The sequence below is a fragment of the Mastigoproctus giganteus genome, chromosome 12, assembly GCF_048544385.1.
Source record: "Mastigoproctus giganteus isolate SK-2022 chromosome 12, ASM4854438v1, whole genome shotgun sequence".
Classification (NCBI taxonomy): domain Eukaryota; kingdom Metazoa; phylum Arthropoda; class Arachnida; order Uropygi; family Thelyphonidae; genus Mastigoproctus; species Mastigoproctus giganteus.
In genome coordinates, this window is record NC_143586.1 from 33,468,755 (window position 1) to 33,489,557 (window position 20,803).

Below are 20,803 nucleotides of genomic sequence, written 5' to 3' on the forward strand. Positions count from 1 at the left end.
TAGAGACCTCTGAGGTGTATAAGGCCTTGAATGGTTTGAGCAAGCTCAATGCTGATGGGATTCTTCCTCTTGCTAAGATTACTCACCTGAGGGGACATAAATTCAAACTGAGGAAAGACAATTGTATAATAGATGTGCAGAAATTTACCTTTAGCCAGCAGGTGGTTGATAGTTGGAACAAACTTCCATTTGTTGTAGTGAAAGTCAACGACTTAAGTTGAAGGCAGAACCAGACAAACATTTGGAGTGAATGGATGGGTGAACTGGGAAGGGTTTTTTTTTGACTGATGCTATATAAGTTTGCTTTCTTGCATCATATGCCTCTGCTAATGTATTTAAAGACTAAATGTACAAGGCATAATATGACATGGGTTTAAATTAACTATATAATATCGGTGTAGATACACCATAGTTTATCCATAAATTTAACTACATATGTAGTGTAAAGGAATCGTTTAATTTTTATCTCATATTGTGGCTACCTTCACAATGAGATACCATATTGCACTACTTCGAATAAATATTGCTTCTTTAGTAGAGGAGCTTAACAGTTTAATATTACTACTACACATAATAAGCAGAAAAAGGAAAATAACGAAAGTTATCATATGTCTAATGCTCCAAAATGCACAATGCAGCAGTAAAGAAAGCAAAAGGATATAAATAATGAAGTTTATGTTACAAACTACACATTTATATATATATATAAAAGATAAAACAAATGAAATATTTTAGTGTGGCACTGGTGATAGTACTGACGTAAATGACACAGCCCAACTCCTTACCTTCATACTTGGAATTAATGATAATTTTGTCCCAGTTGAAGATTTAGCTGATCTACAAAGTATGCATGGAACAACTGCAGGTGAAAATCTTTTAGAACATTTTTGCCAATCTATTGAAAAGTTAGGATTAAATATTAAAAACCTGCAGTAGTCACAACTGGCAGTGCAAAAATTATGATTGGTAAAAACGTTGGGCTTATGGGTGGAATAACCAAGAAAATGATAGATATCGGAGCTGAAATTCCAGTTGGAATTCACTGTCTGCGCGGGTATGGTAGCACAGCGGTATCGTCACCGTTCTCCCCCACACAGGGTGGAAAAGGCCCGAGTTCGAATCCCGTTGATGACATGAGGAACTTTAATGGGTTTTCTTTTTTTCACTCCGTGGCCGAGTTAGTCGGTCTCAAGTGTAGATAGCTAATTTCCCCCATCCGGAACCTGAGGGTTTTTCATCCAGAAAAACAGGTAAATTGAACAGAGAACAAACAATTTACAGACACAAAAACACAAATGGGTATGTAAGAAATTACGGGTGGCCCTAATACTGATTTTGATTTTGAGTTGGAATTCACTGCATTGTGTATCAAGAAGCTCTTTATGGGAAAGTATCCAACACGTTATGAATGTGGTTATTTCAACTCTAAATTTTATAAGATCACATGGCCTTAATCACCAAATGTTTCAAGAGTTTCTTTCAGAAACTGAAGCTGAACACAAAAGATGTAATTTTATATTGTGCAGTGAGATGCCTTAGTCGTGGCAAAGTATTACATTGGTTCTTTAAACTACGTCGTGAAACTGATATTTTTATAACAGAAAAAGGGAAACCAATAAAACAACTATTAAATATGGAGTGGCTGTTTGATCTTGCAATTCATACAGACATTTCTAGTAATTTAAATGCCCTTAATTGACAACTACAAGAGTAAAGGAAAATTGGTCTCCAATTTGTTTGGTGACATCAAATCATTTCAGAATATGTTGTCATTATTTTAATCCCAAATTGAATAAGACAATTTAGTTCACTTTGAATGGTGTATTGAGCTAAAGGAGAACACATTTCCAAAGAACTGTTGCCTCTCATTATTACAATCACTTTTTGACAAGCCTGAAAGCTGATATAAGATCCCATGAAAAAGACATAAGCTTGTTTGAGAACCCATTTATTTCTATGGCTGAAAAATACAATCCCAGCTTGCAACTTGAAATTATTGATCTTCAAGCCAAAACATTCAAAAATAAGTACAGGCAAGCCCCAACACGTTTCGCTCCAACACGATTGATATAGTGCAGCAATCCTCGCACAACATGGTTAGAGAATTGTGGAAAAACCTCGCATTAGACAGTATTTTTGAGCTTTTGTGCAGGGAAAACCCTGCTATTAAGTTGGATGTAATTTTTAAACATTTCTGGTCTTTTTCGTGAATTCCTGTGTTGGCTCACTAATCGTTATGGAAGAAAAAATAAATAAATAAAAATAAAAAAATATTGGGAAGTCCGAAATCCCTGTATCTTATTTTGTTGGGAAATCCGAAATCCTTGTATTTTATTTTGTTGGGAAATCCCTGTGTTAGGTTCTGTGCTATTGAATTTGTGGAAAAATCATCTAGATTTCAAAGTTTTATTACTATTGGATAACGTGCCAGGCCATCCAAAAGATTTAAGTCATCCAAATGTTGAAGTAATGTTCCTACTACATATTACAACTTCTTCAATTCAGCCATTAGATCAAAGCATTATATCTACCTTTAAAACTCATTATGGCAGAAAATTTACAATGGATTTTTTGAAAAAATTGAAGTGATGGAAGCATGGAAACATTTTTCAATTGTGGATTGTATCAGAATCATAGCTTTATCACTCAAAGAAGTAAAACCGTCACCATTAAATGCATGTTGGAAAAATGTATGGTCAGAGTCAGTTCATTCAGTAAATATGATCAAACCAGCAGAAAATGGAATTAGTGCAATAGTAGAACTTGATAAGTTGGTAGGAGGGGATTCTGATGATATGACTACTGAAGCCCTCGTGGGTAACACAGTTAGTAGAATCGCCATCCTTCTCACACCGGGTGGAAAAGATCTAAGTTTGAATCCAGTCAATGATTGGAGGAATTTTTATGGGTCTTTTTCACAATGCGGCTGAGTTAGTCGGTCTCTGGTGAGGTTACCATGGTTTTTCTCCCAGAAACTTGTTTTTCGTCCCCAGCAAAATAAAATCGACCCCAGAACACATAATTTATAGACAATATACACTGAGCAACATGGGCTTAGTCCTGATGCTCCTAAAAAAAAAAAAGTGATTACTGAAGATGTTCAAGAATTACTGGTAGAAAAAGAAGTTGGTGAAGCAGATCTGGTGGAAATGGTATTGAAGGCAAATCAAATCAATTCAGAGGATGATAGCACAGATGAAAATTCTGAAGTTCCAAATTTTACACTAAAAAGTATATGGGAAGGCATAAAGTTAGCTGAGCAATTAGAATCTTATTTTTTGAATTCAGATTCTTCGACTGAAAGGATTAACGATTTTTTAAAGAGAGAAGAAGATACACGAAATCTAGAATGGTGTATTTTTGTTAGTTTTGTTAACATTGTATTTTTGTTAGCTTTTGGAACTTAACCCTTTTTGTACTGGTTCTTAGTCCCATACAACACGAGTTTTTATAGGAACCTGGCTACCATGTTATACGAGGGTTACCTGTATATTGACTGCAAAAAAAAAAATGACTTGAATTCTACAAGGCTCTCTCCCATCTGAAGATTTTCCACTAATAAAATAAAATGCCATGAAAATGGCTACTTTGTTCAGATCAATGTATGTTTGCGAGCAAGTTTTTTCATGCACGAAATCAAATAAATATTTAAAAAGAAACAGGATAACAGACGAGCATCTTTATTCCATATTGAGAATTGCCATCAAAAATGTTTACCCAAATTTTGAACAATTATCTAAAAATATCCAGCCTCAGTCATCTCATTAAATGTTAAGTTTTGTTCAGTAAATGTTACTGTGCATCATACTTAATAAAATTTTCGAATATTTTCAATTTTAGGTGTATCATTATATTTATTTGCCTTAATATTGGAAGGCGGTGATCCTTTTCAGGTTTTAAATTTTCTAAAGTGACCATTTAAAAGCAAAAGTAAAGTATTTTTTTAAAAAAGCAAAAGTAAAAGTATTTAAAAAAAAAAAAAAAAAGTACAGTAAACCCCCACTATTCGCGGTATCTGTATTTGTGGTTTTGCGTATTCGCAGTCGCTGATTTAATATAAAATGAAACCTAAAAAAATGTAATTTTAAAGCGCCGTGAACATTTTCCGCCATAAAAAAACATGGGCGTGGCTAAAAATCATCTTTCCCGGTCAAAACAGCGCTCAGTGGGTTGGGGGAGAGGGGTGACAAAATCGCGAGCGCGGATGTTTCCCGCTAATCCTTGTTCAGTATGTGTTATGCGCTTGCCATGGAAGGTTTCATCATTTGCTTTTAATTTATATGCTTATAAATTGAATAAATTTATAAATGTATCAATTTATAAATTGATATGCTTACAAAAGTGAAAAACCAACTGTTTTGCAGTGTAAAAAACAGTGTGTGTTAACGAAAGAAAGTGATTTATCGAGGACAAATTCTTTCTAACCCTTACAAAAATATGGCTACGAATAACAAGGGAATTGTGAAAAGATCAAAGAAAGTGATGACATTAGCGAGTAAAATTGAGTTATTAGACAAAATTTCTAATGGTGAAAGTGTCTCGTCAGTGGCAAAACATTATAAAATCAATGAGTTGACGGTACGATCAATCAAGAAATCGGAAGAAAAAATCCCCTGTAGTGTCTGTGAAAACGTGCTAGTTGCTTCAAAAATTTGCTCTGTAACTCGTGATGTTAAATTAGAAAAAATGGAAAAGGCTTTAAATCTGTGGATAGAAGACCAAACTCAAAATAAAATTCCATTAAGTTCACTCATCATTCGTGAAAAAGCAAAAGACCTTTATCAACACTTTAGCGAATCTGGTGATAGCACTGCGGAATAAGTGTTTTAGCTAGCAAAGGCACTGGTTTGAAAGATTTGTTTGAAATTTCTAATAAATATTACATTTAATATTAAATTGTTTTTTATTTTCATTTCGATGCCTTATGCTTGCATTTCACCATGTAATGTCTATGTACATAGTTATATTATGAAGGTACATATAATATGTACATAGACAAAATTTTAGACTGGTTTTTCTTATATATTTCACACTTTGGAATGGAACCCCTTTATTACTATGGGAGGCATAACTCAGTATTTGCGTTTTCGGTATTCGCTGCATTTCTCAGGAACATGACCCCCGCAAATAGCGGGGGTTTACCGTATTAAAAAAAAACAAAAAAAATTAAGCCATATTTTTATAATTTTAATAAAATCTAAAAATTAAATCACTGACATAGATTTGTTGCACATAAGTGTTGGGATTTTGCAATTTTTTAATATATAGCCTGAAAATAAAAAAATGGTAACATGAAAATAGAAACTTTCTTTTACACGTAACATGATATGGAAAATGTAACACAATTTTTTCTCGAATCACTCAGTGTGGCCCACTAAACAAATTTAACTTTTAATATGGCCTGTGTAAGGGAAAAAGTTGGACGCCAATGGTCTAGATGATCCCATAAAACTGCTATTGGGTTTAAGTCAGGTGATTGGGGTTGGCCACACCATAATTCACAATATCCCCTCCTGCCGTTTAGTTTCTAGAAAGTTCCTGCACAGCTTAGAGTGCTTCAGATCATTGTTTTGTTGTAATATAAAATTTCTTCCACAAAGTTGAAGTGCAGAGGAGAATGCACTTCGATAGGAGGATAGTTGATGGCTCCTAGCCCAAGCTAACCATTTCTTGCATTTTTCTAGTTTTAATGAGTTTTTGGACTGAAACAATACCATGAAGTCCTGCTTGTTTAAGACAAAGTTTTATAGTGGTTGTAGACATGGGAGTTTCCCTGTTATTGAACTCAGCTGAGATTTTAGGTGCACTAAGTCATTGACTGTGTTTAAAAATCAGTGTTATCAGTTTTATCTTGTGCTACCATTCTTATGCACAGTCATCCTGATCATGGTTTATCCTTTAAAATGCCAGTCTCCTTGCATCGTCCAATGGTAGTTTGTACTCCTTTAAATGAAACACCTAGTTTTTTTTTTCCAATACTTCTCATGGAATAACTTTAAAAAGAGTTATAACGGCACTTCATTTTTCAACACTCAGTTCCTTATTTCTTGCCATGTTTATCATCAAACTTACACGAAGCACTCTTTCGAATGATGGGTGTTTGATTTTATAAGTTAAAGCTCTTATGCCTCAATTTATATTATTTTATAAATTGAAGAATAAGGTCCTATTTTAATAAAAACTTTGAAAATTAAGAAAAACGAAAACGTGATTCCAAACTTTTAGGGAGGAGTGTATGTATGATATAGCATATGGATAATTAAATGAAATTCTTTTTACCACACCTCTTGATATTAATGCCTTCTAGAATTGAAGGAACTGATATTGACAAATAAAGCCATAGTGTTATTACATTTTGATAGCAGACAAGAGAAATGCATTATTCCAATAAGAGCATCACTTTTCTAATTAAGAATTCTACTTTTACTCTGAATTCTTTATATGCAAATCATAGCATATAATGTTTTACCTTTGACGAAGTGTTCTTGATAATATTCACACAAGTTAATTTGTGTAGCACTGATCAATGCATTCCTTATTTGCACAGTTTCCTTTGAAGTCACACATCAAATTTGGTTGTGAAGCTTTCATGCATACAGATTAATATGTTTAGAACAAAAAAATTATATACTTTTACATTAAACTACAATACAATAATACACTGTATGTAAATTTTCTCTTTCAATGGAAGAGTTTGAAATTTTTATGGGTCTTTTTCACAACTTGGCTGAGTTAGTCAGTCTCAGGTGAGTTTACTATTCTGTTACTTGCTCAGGGATTGTGCTTTCTTCATCTTTACTGATATCTATAAAAAATGTTTTCATTTATTACCTTGTGGCCTGGGAACCTTAATCAAATTTAAATTTAGTATATTTCTAATCAAATTTATTAACAATAGATGCACAATCAAATCTGTTAAATTTGATCTATTCTGTGCCATCTTTGTTTATGCTCCTAATCCTCCCCCCCTTTCCATTTTATAACTTTTATACAAATGCACAAATCTATATTTCTTCTTACACAGGTTTTTATGATTTATTTATCAAAAAATTTCTCCAGACCAGCCTACTGGAGTCTCTTTTGAGCATGATCATATAATTTTTCTGTTACTTGCTCAGAATGAATTGTGCTTTCTTCATCTTTACTGATATTTATAAAAAAATGTTTTTATCTATTACAAGTAGGATTTAATTTTGTAGGAGAGTGTTTTAATTTTGCTGTTATATCATCACCTCAATCATGCCTTACCTTACAATCCCATTTAGTTCTCATCTACAATTCAATACAATCAAAAAGATCCAATATAATATCTCATCTTTTCTAATCTAGCAAAGTTGCTGCCGAAATTTTTTTTCTTTATTTTATTATACTTTATAAAATAAAATTACACTTCATTTTATTACTTTATATAAACATTTTTTCAAATTTTATTTCTAAATTAAAGTGTGTAAATCACAGTAGTTTTTCATTTCCTGGTGAGTTATACAAACCAGTTTTGTGAGATGCTTTTACATAAATTTTCTAAATGTATCTTGTTTTTAGGGCAGTTATTTTCCAACAGTTTTCAGTAGAGAAGAAACAGTGTTGAGAGTTTCTACTTTTATACAAGCAGAAACTGTATGCAACAATGCAATACATCTAAAAAATAAAAACCTTAGTTTCAAGAGAGAAATATTTATAGAAAAATTATTACACTAAAGAGTCTATATTTATACTCTTTAGTGTAAAATTAAACTAAAGAATAATTAGTTGAAAATTAGTAGTTAGTGCAGTGATATCATTACATAAGAAATATATAGCAAATAGTACCTTTTTCAACATTTTGGAACAAGCTTGCCACCCTTGGTTATTAATATTCTTGTTGAAAGCAATGTTGAGATGAGTAGCTGAATCGTAATATTCTATCATATCAAAGATTGCAGCTGCTCCCTAAAATAAATATATCACAGTAAGTGATAAAATACAGCTTTTTTTTCTTAATTTCTGGTAAAATTATTCAAAATAAAATTTTTTAAAATTTTCTGCCAATCCACAAAAATTAAGAAAAAACCTCAGGGGCTCACATCTGGTGAGCCGCTGAGTGTGGGCTTGGCACACCCAGGGTCCTGAGCTGGATATCATCATTCTTCTCTCTCTCTCTCAGGATAACTCAATTTTTTTTGGCCTGTGCAGCATAAGCCTCAGGCTTCCTTGCACTATATGGCTAATAATAATAATGCTAATAATCATATACATATTGTTAGATTTCAAATTAATATACAGAAAAAGTGATTTATCACAATATTATTTAACTATTAAGTAATTTTGCTTGTTTTCACTATGAAATGAAAGTCCAGAAAATTCTGTGTTATTTAAACTAATCGGAAAGTTTATGGAAAACACAGGGAAGTTGGTTAACTGCTTTAAAACATCTTGGCTTGGAAAACTTACCAATCACAAATAGGCGTAGTTTTGTACGGCCAATTCAGATGGCCGTACAAAAACATAACAGAACAGTACAGTGAGCCTTTGTTTACTTAATTTTCCACCACAACAAGACTCTCCTCGAACAGCAGATGTTTTGTTTGGCAGCAAATTATAAAATAAACCTGTCTCGTCAAGATTAAAAATATCCTTTGCATTATATTTTTCAAGGATGGACCATACAGAACATAACCAGTCTGTAGCCTTTTCTTTGTTGACTAATCCAGACTCACCTCAAACATTTTGCGAAACCAAGTTATTCCTGTCTTTAAATCTTTGGAACCAGCCACTGCTGCATTTGAAGTCGCTAATCCCATGTTGCTGAGCTAGATAATTTACTTCTTACAAAATCGGACCTGATATTGGCAAATTAGATGCACGCATTTGTTGGTACTACTTGAAAAGTTTTGTTTCAAGCTCCTCGTGTTTTGCACCACAAATTCGTTTCCTGTTTTTCATCGCTGCTCCAGTGTCACACACTTCTTCAAGTCTTTTTCAGTATTGTAGATAAAGTAGGTAAAGGGATGTTGTATTCCTTTGCAATGTCCATTTTGCTTCTTTCCATCCTATCAGGCTCTTGTATAATTTTTAGTTTAATTTCCAGGCTTAATTCTGTCCGTCTACGTTTTTTCGCCATAACACTGCTAATTAAGATTTAATATAAATAAATTTTAAATTAATTTAAAAACACAAGTTTCGAAAAAGACATCAGCTCAGATAAAATGACACAAAAAATAGATTGCTGTATACGATAGTAAAAGACTCTTTGAACTGGGGTAACAATTTGCAACTGACCTTATTCCCATGGAGAGCGAGGGAGTGCATGTAAACAACTTAGAAAAACTTTTTATTCTTTTGTTAATTTATGAAGGATGAGTTAACAACTCATCTTTCAGAATGATGTTTTTCAAAGTGCACTTGATGCACAGCTACCATAAACTGCTCTTGTTTACACAAAACTAATTTCTAACAAGTCAGTGCCATCCTTCGGGAAGTAGGGAGCCAGGTGGCCAGGTGTAATAATTGGATCGCTCTGCCAAGATTTGTATTAAACATACAAAATGACAATATTTATTACTCACGGGGTGAAAAAGAACTTTGTAATACATATTAACCAAATTTTGTAATAAACGAATATATTTACATAGAAATGCATATCCTTTTGCGGGGGAATGGTATGTGGTTCATATAAACGAGTACTTGGTATAAACCGAGTTTTTATTAACGAGATTTTACTGTAGTACTAACTTTGAATGCATATTAAGATGTGATCACAAAGGAATTGGATGCAAAAAATAATTTTGATATCATATACTTGGATTTTAGGAAAGCTTTGATGCTATTATACACAGAAGACTACTGTACAAGTTGCAGAAGTATGGCATTAAGGGCAAGTTGCTACAATGGATAAAAGGATGAATTGCATGGGAGAAGACAGACTGGTAATCAATGGACACTGCTCTTTGTGGACTAAGGTTATTAGTGGAGTTCCTCAGGGTTCAGCGTTGGGTTTATTGTTATTTTCTGTATTTATAAATGATACTGATGATGGTATATCAGGCTTAATGTCCAAGATTGCAGACAATATGAAGGTTGATAGGGTTGTTAATGACAGTAAGGATGGTATGCTACTGCAACAGGATCTAGAAAAGTTGAGCAGATGGGTTGAGAGGTGGCAACTGAAGTTTAACATTGACAAATGCAAACTACTGCATATGGGTAGCAGTAATCCCAGAGTAACATACCAACTGTGTGGTGCTATACTAAGGGCAGTGGAGAATAAAAAAGACCTGGGGTAATTGTGCAGTCAGATATGAAGTTCTCTGAGCTGTGCAGACAGGCTGCTCTTAGGATAGCCCTAGATGCATATAGAACATCGCCTGTTCAAAGTCTTTATGTTGAGGTTCACGAACCTCCACTTAGCATCAGAAGAAAGATGTTGCTGATGAGCTACTCAGCTAAAATTAAAAGCCTGCTTACTCATCCTGTTTGGCCACTGTTGCATGATCCTCAATTGAAAACCTATTTGCAAATAAATCTAGAACAATTCAGCCTACTGGTAACAGACTGCAGAATCTATGAGAAAACTGGAACATTCAGCTTGATAATATCCTCAGGGAATCAAAAGATCCGGGTCCCTCGTGGCCTAATTTCACCCTTTCTTCTGATGAATACTTTGAGCAATGGGGTAAAGGTTCTATAGCAAATATTAACATCCAACAACTACATTTTGCTCACTCACAAAAGTATCCCCACTTTACCAAGATATATACTGATGGTTCAAAGTCTGACAATCAAGTGGGTGCAGCTGCTCTCTTTCCTAATACAACTGTTTCAATTTCACTTCCAACCGAATGCAGCAGCTACACTGCTGAGCTCCATGCCATTAAGCTTGCTCTGAAAAATATCTCACTGCTGCCAATAAATAAAAGTATAATATATACTGATTCACAGAGTGCTCTTTTAGCTTTGAAAAGCGCTTCCCCATCTAAAAATCCTTTATTAAAGCTCATAAAACATAAACTGATGCGTCTTCATGAGCACCAGAAAACTGTTATCTTCTCATGGATCCCTGGCCACAGTGGTATTCCAGGAAATGAATGTGCAGATGATGCTGCAAAGCATCCTTCCAAAATAGCCTCAACAAATGATCTGGCCTTCATAAAAATAGAAAAGAAGAAGTAATCTTAGCCAGAACTCGTATAGGTCACACTCACCTCACACATCTCTATCTGCTTACAGGAAATGATCCTCCGCAGTGTGTGCACTGCTCCCAACCACTTACAGTAAAACATATACTCCACGAATGTAAATTGTTCAGCAATGCCTGACGGACGTCTTTTAGTTTCATTTCAGATCTACAACAACTTCTCTCTCTCTCTCTGAATAGTATAATAGGTAAAGAAGCAAATCTCTCCAAATTCTTTTTCTATTTAAAACAAATAAAAATGTATGACTGTTTCTAACTGCTGCTCAAGCAGTTTTTTGTATATAGAAAATAAATTGATTTAGGAGGTGCGATATGGCCTAAGTAGCCCTTGCGACATAAAACACCACAATAACAACAACAGACAGGCTGCAAGAGCAACTCATGAGGTCTTGTCAATAATATATACGAATTTTGCTAGAAGGGATAAGGAGGTGATTATCTCTTTGTATAAGGGGGTGGGGCCTCCAAATGGAAATCATTGACCTTCAATGTGACTCAGACCTGAAAATTAAATTTGATGAAGTGTCCTTCCTAGAATTTTACCAAAAATATGTAGAAAAGGGAAAATTTGATTTTAAAGAATGTTTAAAGCTTGGGAAGACCGATGGAGCAAGAATGCATGCATGCATTCTTGCTCAATAAACGTTTATAGCAAAATTCCAGGAACTTTTTGAATGTACAGTTGTGCCCCCGTATCCGCTGATTCAGTTACCTGTGGTTAACCACAGAAAAAAAAAATGAAAAAAATTAACATGTACTACTCGTGTGTCCAATACGATGCTTCCCTTTATTTTTTACGATGTCATTTTAAATCAAATAGCTTCCCTTTATTTTTTACAATGTCGCGTATGGTTTGGTCACCAACATTATAATGGTTCTTTAGACATTTAATTAACGGATGCACCGTTTTCAAACTTTTGAATAATTTCAAGTTTTTGTTTAATTTGAAAGCACAACTCTTGAATTTGCCCATCATTTTCGCGATTTCTAAACAAAAAAAAAAAATAAATAAATAAAAATAAATAATAATAATAAAAAATACATTACAATATAAAAAAAAAAAAAATCCGACATCCCTGACATAAATAATGAAACGAAATTTGTCCTTTTGCAGTGCGACGGATCACAACAATCGATGCGACGCACTAAATCAAACTAATCATTTGGTCTCTTTTTTTTTTGTTTTGAGTGGTAGAAGTGAAGACAGCGGGAGTTGCAAGATAATAGGTATGCTAATCTCCCAATGACGACTTATAATGCCGGTTCTTGTTGCTTATTCTAATTATTACTTGAATTTTATGATTTCTGGTTGATATTTTTATTTGGAGTTGAAATGTCCCGATTAATCCAATCCTGGTAAATAGAGTCTGCTGTACTTTATTATTTAATGTTGGTAATATCTTACTGTGTGTTTAATTTATCAATTAAACTTTATTATACAGCAGGCCCCCGTTATAACGCGGTTCGCTATACGCTGATTCGCTATAACGCTGTTCTTATATTATAATCCGTATCTGACTATAACGCTGTCACAGATCACTATAATGCTCTTTTACAGATTGCATTTTTGGCATATTTAATGAAATCGTTTCATTTGATGGAGTCGATAGCTTGAAAATGAATAGCAAAACAGCATTAAAACGTTTCCCACGCCGACTTGAGAAATTTTCTCATGCTCAGTGAAATTTTCTCGCACGCTAATTTAGTTTCAGTACAGTGACTTGTTACGTAGTTCCGAGATCAACATTTTAAAAAATGATCAAGTATATTGCTTGTAATATTTGCGTTATATGCATTTATCCGAAGTCTAGTCATCACTCGGTAGAGTATTAGACATCGTGCGTAACGGAAAGTTTACTTGAACACTGTATCGTAATTAATTCAACCAACGCAGTTACATTTTCGAAGAGCTAATAATGACTGATAGGAATGAAAATGCAACAACGTCTGGGCGCAGTACGAAGACTATAAATGTAAGAAAAAGACTGAATTTGAAAATTAAATTAGACATTTTGAAGCGAATCGATTCCCGTCAACGACAAACGGATGTGTGCCATAATTTAGGACTTGCAACTTTAACTGTAAGAACAATTATAAAAAAATAAAGAATTAATTTTTGCAGCGGGAAAGATAGCTGTTGCACTGCAAGCAACTAGGACTAAGCCGGCTATTAGGATTGAAATGGAAAGACTTTAATTTTATTGAAGATAATATTCCAATGCAGAATTCAGTTAAGTTAAATATTAAAAAAAGAGAGCGAGAGAAAGAGATTAGCCAATATGATGATCTGAAGAAAACTCGCCTAAAAAAAAAAAAAAAAAAAAAATGTGGAACCATTTAAAACTGGTAAGGGCTGGTTGAATAGATTTAAAATCCAGGGAGAAGCCGCAAGTGCAGATCAAGGAGCCGAAACTTTAAAAAAAGAACTTGTTAAAATTGTTGAAGAGGGGTATTGTGTTATACTTCTCAACAAGTTTTTAACATAGGTGAAGCAGGACTTTTGTGGAAACGAATGCCTAAAAGAAGTTCCATATTGAAAGAAGAAAAAAACATGCCAGGTTTCAAAGCGGCGAAGGATCGGTTGACTTTATTGTTGGCTGTAACGCTGCGGGGGATTTAAAATTAATACCCCTTTTAGTTTATTTGGAAGAGGGCCAAAGTTCAACTCAAAATCCACACATTTGTCATGATTAAATTCATCAATTAAATTAAATTCATTATTTTAATTGGAATTTTAAATTTACTTTTGATACGCAGTAGTTACCAAATAATTATACGTATGCAATGCAGAATATTTTATATGTGCAAATATTTGAATATTAAATATTTTGACCGACATTTGTGCATCTTTTCATTACTGTTTATTATTTATTAGGAAATATCCTATGGCACCGACCGCAGCTCATAAATACTTATGTTACCTTATGGGAAATCGGCGCTCGCTTAGCGCGGATTCACTTAGCGCTCTGTTTTTCCAGAACGAATGATCAGTGTTAAGCGGGGGGTCACCTGTACGTATGTATGTACAAGAAAATCACATTATATATGGGGTCAGCAGGTTTTTGCTTATATCCGTGGTTTCAGTCATTCACGGTAGGTCTTGAAACATATCCCTCACGGATACGGGGGTCTTACTGTACTTCGCATGTTGTCTATGTTTTTTGATAATAGTTTTATGAATATAGGGTGAGAGGACTGATATTCTGACTGTAAAAGTTAAAGGTCATCTAAAGCATAACCAGAACACATGTGAATGTGCTGCTTAATATATAAAACTTATATTTCAGAAAGGCAAATTTTTATCTGTATTTAGTTAAAAAAATTTTCATCCATACTTAGTTTTAATACCAAGCTTGAAGGCTCTTTAGACTCTAAACTGGCTGACAGTTTAATATTTTAAAACATTAAGCTGTCAGTAATGTTATAATATTAATATTTTATAATATCATAGAAAAAGCAATGTGAGAGTGCTGAAAAATTTTTTTGCTTGACCTTGCAAAGGATTTTATCTCAGCATATTACATGAAACTGTTTGAACATAATTTTACATACAACATATACTGTAAGATAACAAGGATTTTCTGAAGTTTTAATATATTTCAAATAAAATTAAACAAATAATAATGATGGCATATTGACTAGTAGTGAGTGGGTAAAATAATGCAACTAGTAGGATCTGGAAATTCAGTAGTAACATAACAGGACACATCACTACTGAATAAGTAAATTTCATTTCTGACTTTTGCTAAACAAGATAAAAACTTATTCTTCACATAATAAAATAAAGTAACACAATATTATTGTATTTAAGTTGCTTTTGCATAATATTTGAGAATTATACTATTATGGATAAATAACATTTATTTAAAATACAGTAAACCCTCACTAATCTGGATCGAAATATAAAAATTCTGTTCATAGTTGAGTACTCTGAAAGACATGAGATTTAGGAAGGCAATGCAGGTGAGCAGGTGAGTCACTCTGATTGCATGCGGATTGACTGTGCAAAGAGTGGCAGAACATACATTAGCCTTGCATGTTGTTCAGTATTGCTGCTGACTCCGAGTCGGACAGATGTTATTGCTTATATCACTTCATTTGTGTACTTCTTTATACATATACTAGTGTTCAAAGAAAGTGCATCACCTAGGAATTTCACATTTCTAACCCTTTTTTGCAATGGTATGTTACATTAATGACTAGCATCACAAACAGAAATATAAACAAAAGGTATTTATTAACAGTTAAGGCAAAGCTAAGTAATATTTGACAAGATGCTCTCAAAATATTCCAAAATGACCATTTGAAACCTTTATATAACAGTTTTGGTAAACACGACAATTATGGCTGAAATGTTATCAGAAGCCCTCAATTTGCTTCAGTTTATCATTTTATATGGAAGTTCGCCAGGTGCAAACTAATATTTAGTTGAACTGCCTCTGGCCCTGATGACAGCAGCACACTGTTGAGGCATTGACAAGATCAATTTCTAATGATAATCAACTGATAGTTCGTGGTTCCAAATGCAAATTATGGCTTCCTGAAGTTGATGAAGGGTCTTTGGTTTCTTTCTGGCAACTGTAGATTCCACACGATGCCAACAGTTCTCTACATTAGTCAGGTTCGGGCTGTTACTTGGCCAGCGAAGAACTGTAATGGACCATTCTGCCAACCAATTTTTCACCTGTAACATATGTAAACACATTACTGTCGAACCTCTAATGCAAAAACGAAGTTAAAGTAACTACAGAAGTGCTTGCTTACGCTTTTCGGCCCGATTACAAGGAGCAGAGTCATCCTGAAAGATGCAGTTACTCGGTAGATTGAAATGGACTCAAATGGTTGGCAGCAATTTGCCTTTTGTTTACTTTTATAAACTGCAGGTGACCTACTCCACGTTACGAAATGCACCCCAATATCATTTGGCTGGTAGAGAATTTCACTGTAGACTCCATACAATCTGGATGGTATTCTTCACCATAATTACAGTGAATCATTTGTCTCCCATAAGAGCCATGCAGGTTGAATTTCTTCTCATCTCATCTGAGAAAATAACTTTTTTTTTTTTTTATGTGAACCCCAAACACGAGAGGTATTAGAACCTATAGTACTTAGTACCATGCTGGGTTGGAGGTTGAGAAGACGAAATAAGATATTTGTTGACATTGGACTTGAACCTCTGTAGACTGTAATTTTCAGGAAATACGTATGAAGGAAGGTTGCTCCAGAAAACGGCAGTTGAATGAATAAACGAGGAAAATGAAAAGTTGGTTCTGTGAGTTTGAAGTTGGACAGTAAATGGATGTTGGCTGGTGGCTGCACGTGTTCGGACTGTTTTGAAAGAGAGGGCGGGAATTATAGAAGCCAATTCAGAAGAACAGTGCCCATGGAAGTATCTGTAGAAGAGGCATACAGCAGAAACAGTACGTCTATGAGACAGCGAGTGGTGAGACTCTGTTAGAGATGAATCATTAATTAACCTAACTGCCCTCTTCTGAATGGAATCAAGAAGCCTGAGAGAGATTTTGGGGGCACCACCCCAGATGTGGGAACAATATTCCATGGTAGGGTGGATTTGAGATTTGTACAGAGTGAACAGCTGTTTGGAAGAAGAGTAACGCCGAGAGCAAAAGAGCAAAAACCAAGTTTTTTAGATGCAGAGGAAGCAATATTTGTAATGTGCTTGTGCCAAGAGAGATTAGAAGTCAGGGTAATTCCCAAAAGAGATATATCATTTTGCCTAGAAATCGGAGTGTCACCAAAGATAAGCATAGGAGCAGAAGAATCCTTTTTGCGAGATATAAGACAAGACTGAGTTTTAGAAGGGTTGAAATCAACTAAGTTGTCTTTGCCCCACTGGAGAATTACCTGAAGATCGGCATTGAAGGAATTGGTAGCAGATTTTCGAGAAGTTGAAGCTGATTGAGCAGGACAAGGTTTCCCAAAATGGAAAGTGGAATGCAATGTGCTATCATCGGCAAAACTATGGATAGGATTTCCAGTCAATGGAAGAAGGTCATTGATATACAAGCGGAAAAGAGTGGGGGAAAGAACTGAACCTTGGGGGACACTGGCATTAGTGGAGAAGTTAGAAGACAGAGAGCCATCAACCATCACCCTCAGTGAGCGATCAGAGAGAAAACTGGATAATCAATTACTAAAAACAGTTGGCAAACCATAAGTTGGAAGCTTGTTTAGAAGACCTTTATGCCAAACACGATCAAAAGCCTTTGAGATGTCAAGAGCAACTACTTGTGCTTCACCGAATCTTTCCATTGAATTAGTCCATAAATGGGTAACATAAGCCAGAATATCACCAGTGGATTGACACTGACGGAATCCATAATGGTGATCGTTGATCAGACGGAAGGTTTCTAGGTAGTTTAAGAGTTGGTGGTTAATTGATTTCTCCATTACTTTAGAAAGAGTAGAAGTAATTGCAATGGGACGGTAATTGGATGGGAGGGATTTGTCACCCTTTTTAGGAACTGGCTGGATATGAGCAAATTTCCAAGCAGAAGGAAAAACACCTTTAGAATAAGAAAGTGAAAAAAGGCGGCAAAGAATAGGAGTAAGTTCAGGAGCACAGGTTTTGAGAACAAGTGGAGAAATACCATCAGGACCTGGAGCTTTCTTAGCATCGAGATTCATCAAAATTCTTCTGATATCCTTTTGACGGACGACCACAGGAGGCATTGAATGGAGTGTGTTGGGAATGGTGGGAGGTGTTTTACCAAGATCATTAATACATGAGATGGAAGAAAAATGGGATGCTAGCAGGTCAGATTTATCCTTGGCTGAAGTGACAACAGAACCATCTGGTTTGGACAGAGGTGGGAGCAGAGATGGGCAAAAGTTGCGGCCAATAGCTTTGGCAAGAGACCAGAATGCTCGGCTACCATTAGGGCAAGAAGCAAGTTTTCTACTCTTAGCCTGTTCAAACTCTAGTTTGGACTGATTAATAACTGCTTTACAATTGTTGCGAGCTTTGGTGTAGGCAGAAAATGAAACTGAAGAATTAGAAACAAGCCAATTACGATATGCAACATTCTTCTCTTGGACAGCCTTAGCACATTTATTGGAAAACCAAGGTTTAGATAAAGGATGAGATTTTAAAGTGGAGTGTGGGATAAAGGATTCCATTCCTGCAAGAATAATTTCACTGACACGATCTGAGCAAACATTGACATCAGAACTTTTGAAACAGTAATCCGACCAAGGAAAAGAAGAAAAGAAGTCTCGCAGGTCATCCCATTTTTCATTCTTGTAATGCCAAACAACACGAGGTTGGGAATAGCCATGAGATAAAGGTTCCATTGGAGAAGAGACAATCACCAAGTTGTGATCTGAAGTGCCTAAAGGAGCTCTCACTTCGACTGTGTACTTAGAAGGGTTGTTTGTGAGAAAAAGATCAAGCGTATTGGCTGTATGATTAGGATTGTCTGGTATTCTTGTAGGTAAATGAACAATCTGTGCTAGGTCATTAGTAATTGCAAAAGCCTCAGCATCTCGACCAGCTGGGTCGGTGTGACTAGAAAACGGAAGCCAGCTGGGGTTGTGAACATTAAAATCACCAAGGAAAATTACCTCACTGTTAGGAAAGTTGGACTGGAGAAAGTCAAGTTGCAACGAGAGGAAGTCAAAGAGCTCCAAATGATTAGTCGAGTTGGGAGAACGGTAGAGACAACAGATGAATTTGACACAATGAGGTAGAGAGATTTTAAGCCAGAGAAGATCAAAGAGAGGAGATTCCAAATTGCCAAGTCTCTGACAGGGAATACCAGAACGGACATATGCACAAGTACCACCTTCGAGGCAAAAGGAATCATACAGCGAATAATTTGGGCATCTGAGATGAGCAGTAGTTGAATCAACCGATAACTGAGATTCTGTCAGAAAAAGTACATGAGGTTTGGCAGACTGCAAGTGGAAATGGACATCGTTGAGATTAGAATTGAGACCACGTATATTTGTGAAATGAATTAGGAAGTCCTTGGGAGGTTTAGATCTTTTCGCAGATAAGCTTGCTCGTTTAGTTTGACAATTCATGGTGTATTCAATAGTAAGAAAAAGTGGGTAGGACATGCTGTATGAAGTAATGAAATTTTTGGATATGGCGTACACGTGGTAAGAATATACCCAGATCCTTGACATAACGTGGCCTCGACAATGCTCCCCGCATACACACTACTCGGACTCCCTCCAGTCACTATCTGGCAGAGTAGAGGTAGCAATAGCTGATCCGGAAACCTCCTAGAGAGTTACCAATAGGTCCGGTCCGGTGTACTAACTAGCAGCCGGCCTGCGAAAACCGTTTTAGAGCTGTACCCTCGAAATGTAAGGAATATTGGATCTCGCCACGACGTTCATCATAACCTCAAAAGTCATCAATCATACTGCATGATGGAAGAGATAGGGAAGGATTGACCGGAACTTAGCTGTAGAGACTAAACATGGGTTCCACCACTTCAAGCCTCCAATAAGCAAAGTGGTGGTATTTCACCGGTTGATGAGAGTCATCTTCCACCTAGTACTGCCTGGTAACATAGAGGGGCGGCGTTCCTCCATGTGGTGTGGGCGCCACACCTCGACCCCTGCTTACGTTGGTTCACACCTGGGTGGTCACCCACCATGTACTTGTGCATGGGGGTTATACTGAGGATTACTAACAGTCCCACCATCGTGAAGGTGCAAGCCAATTACGATACTGACTTCCACTGTTCGGGGGTTCATTTGACATGCTCCTTACACCAATTAATCGGGCCTTTTTCATTTTTTGTGTGAGGAGGGGCTTCTCTTAGGATGATGGGCTACAAGTCCATTTTTGAAGAGGTGTCTTCTGACTGTTACTGCACTTGCTATCACTCCTGTATGTTCTTCCCATTCTCTTTTCAGCTCAGATGAAGAAGCTTTACGGTTTTTAAGGCATAAGCGCTTCAAAATGGGGTCCTGTTTTGGCGTAGAGACTCGTTTGTGTCCAGTTCTTTTTTCCTATCAGCAGAACCAGTATTCTTGAGTTTGGAAAGAAATCTGCTTACTGTCGAATGACTAAAAGACACTCTATAAACAATATGACGGGAAGAACATCCTTCCTCACGTAAAGCAACAATAGCACTCTTTCTTTGTGGCATCAACTGCACGTAACTCGCCACCTGACACATGCAAGGAATGACTGGAATGCTTGCAGAGCGTGCTTATATAGCTGAAAGTAACCACTGATGCAATATTACATCATCACCTACGTGTATCAATCTTATCTGATGCAATCTGTAAGAAATATTGCCATATATTTAAGTTATTTGGACGACAATTGCGATTTTAAGGGGTGATGCACTTTATACACATAAGTTAACATATTTTATATAATTATGGGTTCTAAGGAATTGAAAAGTGTAATAAAAAGAAGACACGTTACTTCAACTATTATTAAAAATCTCAAAGTAATAGAACAACTTGAAAATGGCATTCCTGGAAAAAACTGCTAAAGAATTTGGTACTGACCAACAGACTGTGTCAGATATTAAAAAAAAAAAAAAAAATTATAAAGGCAAATAGTTACTTTAAAATTTGATAAAAGCAGTGTATCAAATAGACAGACAAAACATTAAAAATCCAAAAGAAATGTTGCTG

The 20,803-nt window shown here is 35.5% G+C and overlaps 1 protein-coding gene across 1 annotated transcript in view; it reads right to left on the reverse strand.

The window, feature by feature from the left end:
- Positions 1 to 20,803, reverse strand: part of LOC150076868 (uncharacterized) — a 238,521-nt gene that overhangs the window by 111,868 nt on the left and 105,850 nt on the right. The window contains exon 5 of the mRNA XM_090385707.1: positions 7,810 to 7,929. Within this exon, the coding sequence (XP_090241833.1) occupies positions 7,810 to 7,929 (120 nt within the window). The remainder of the gene's footprint in view (positions 1 to 7,809; positions 7,930 to 20,803) is intronic.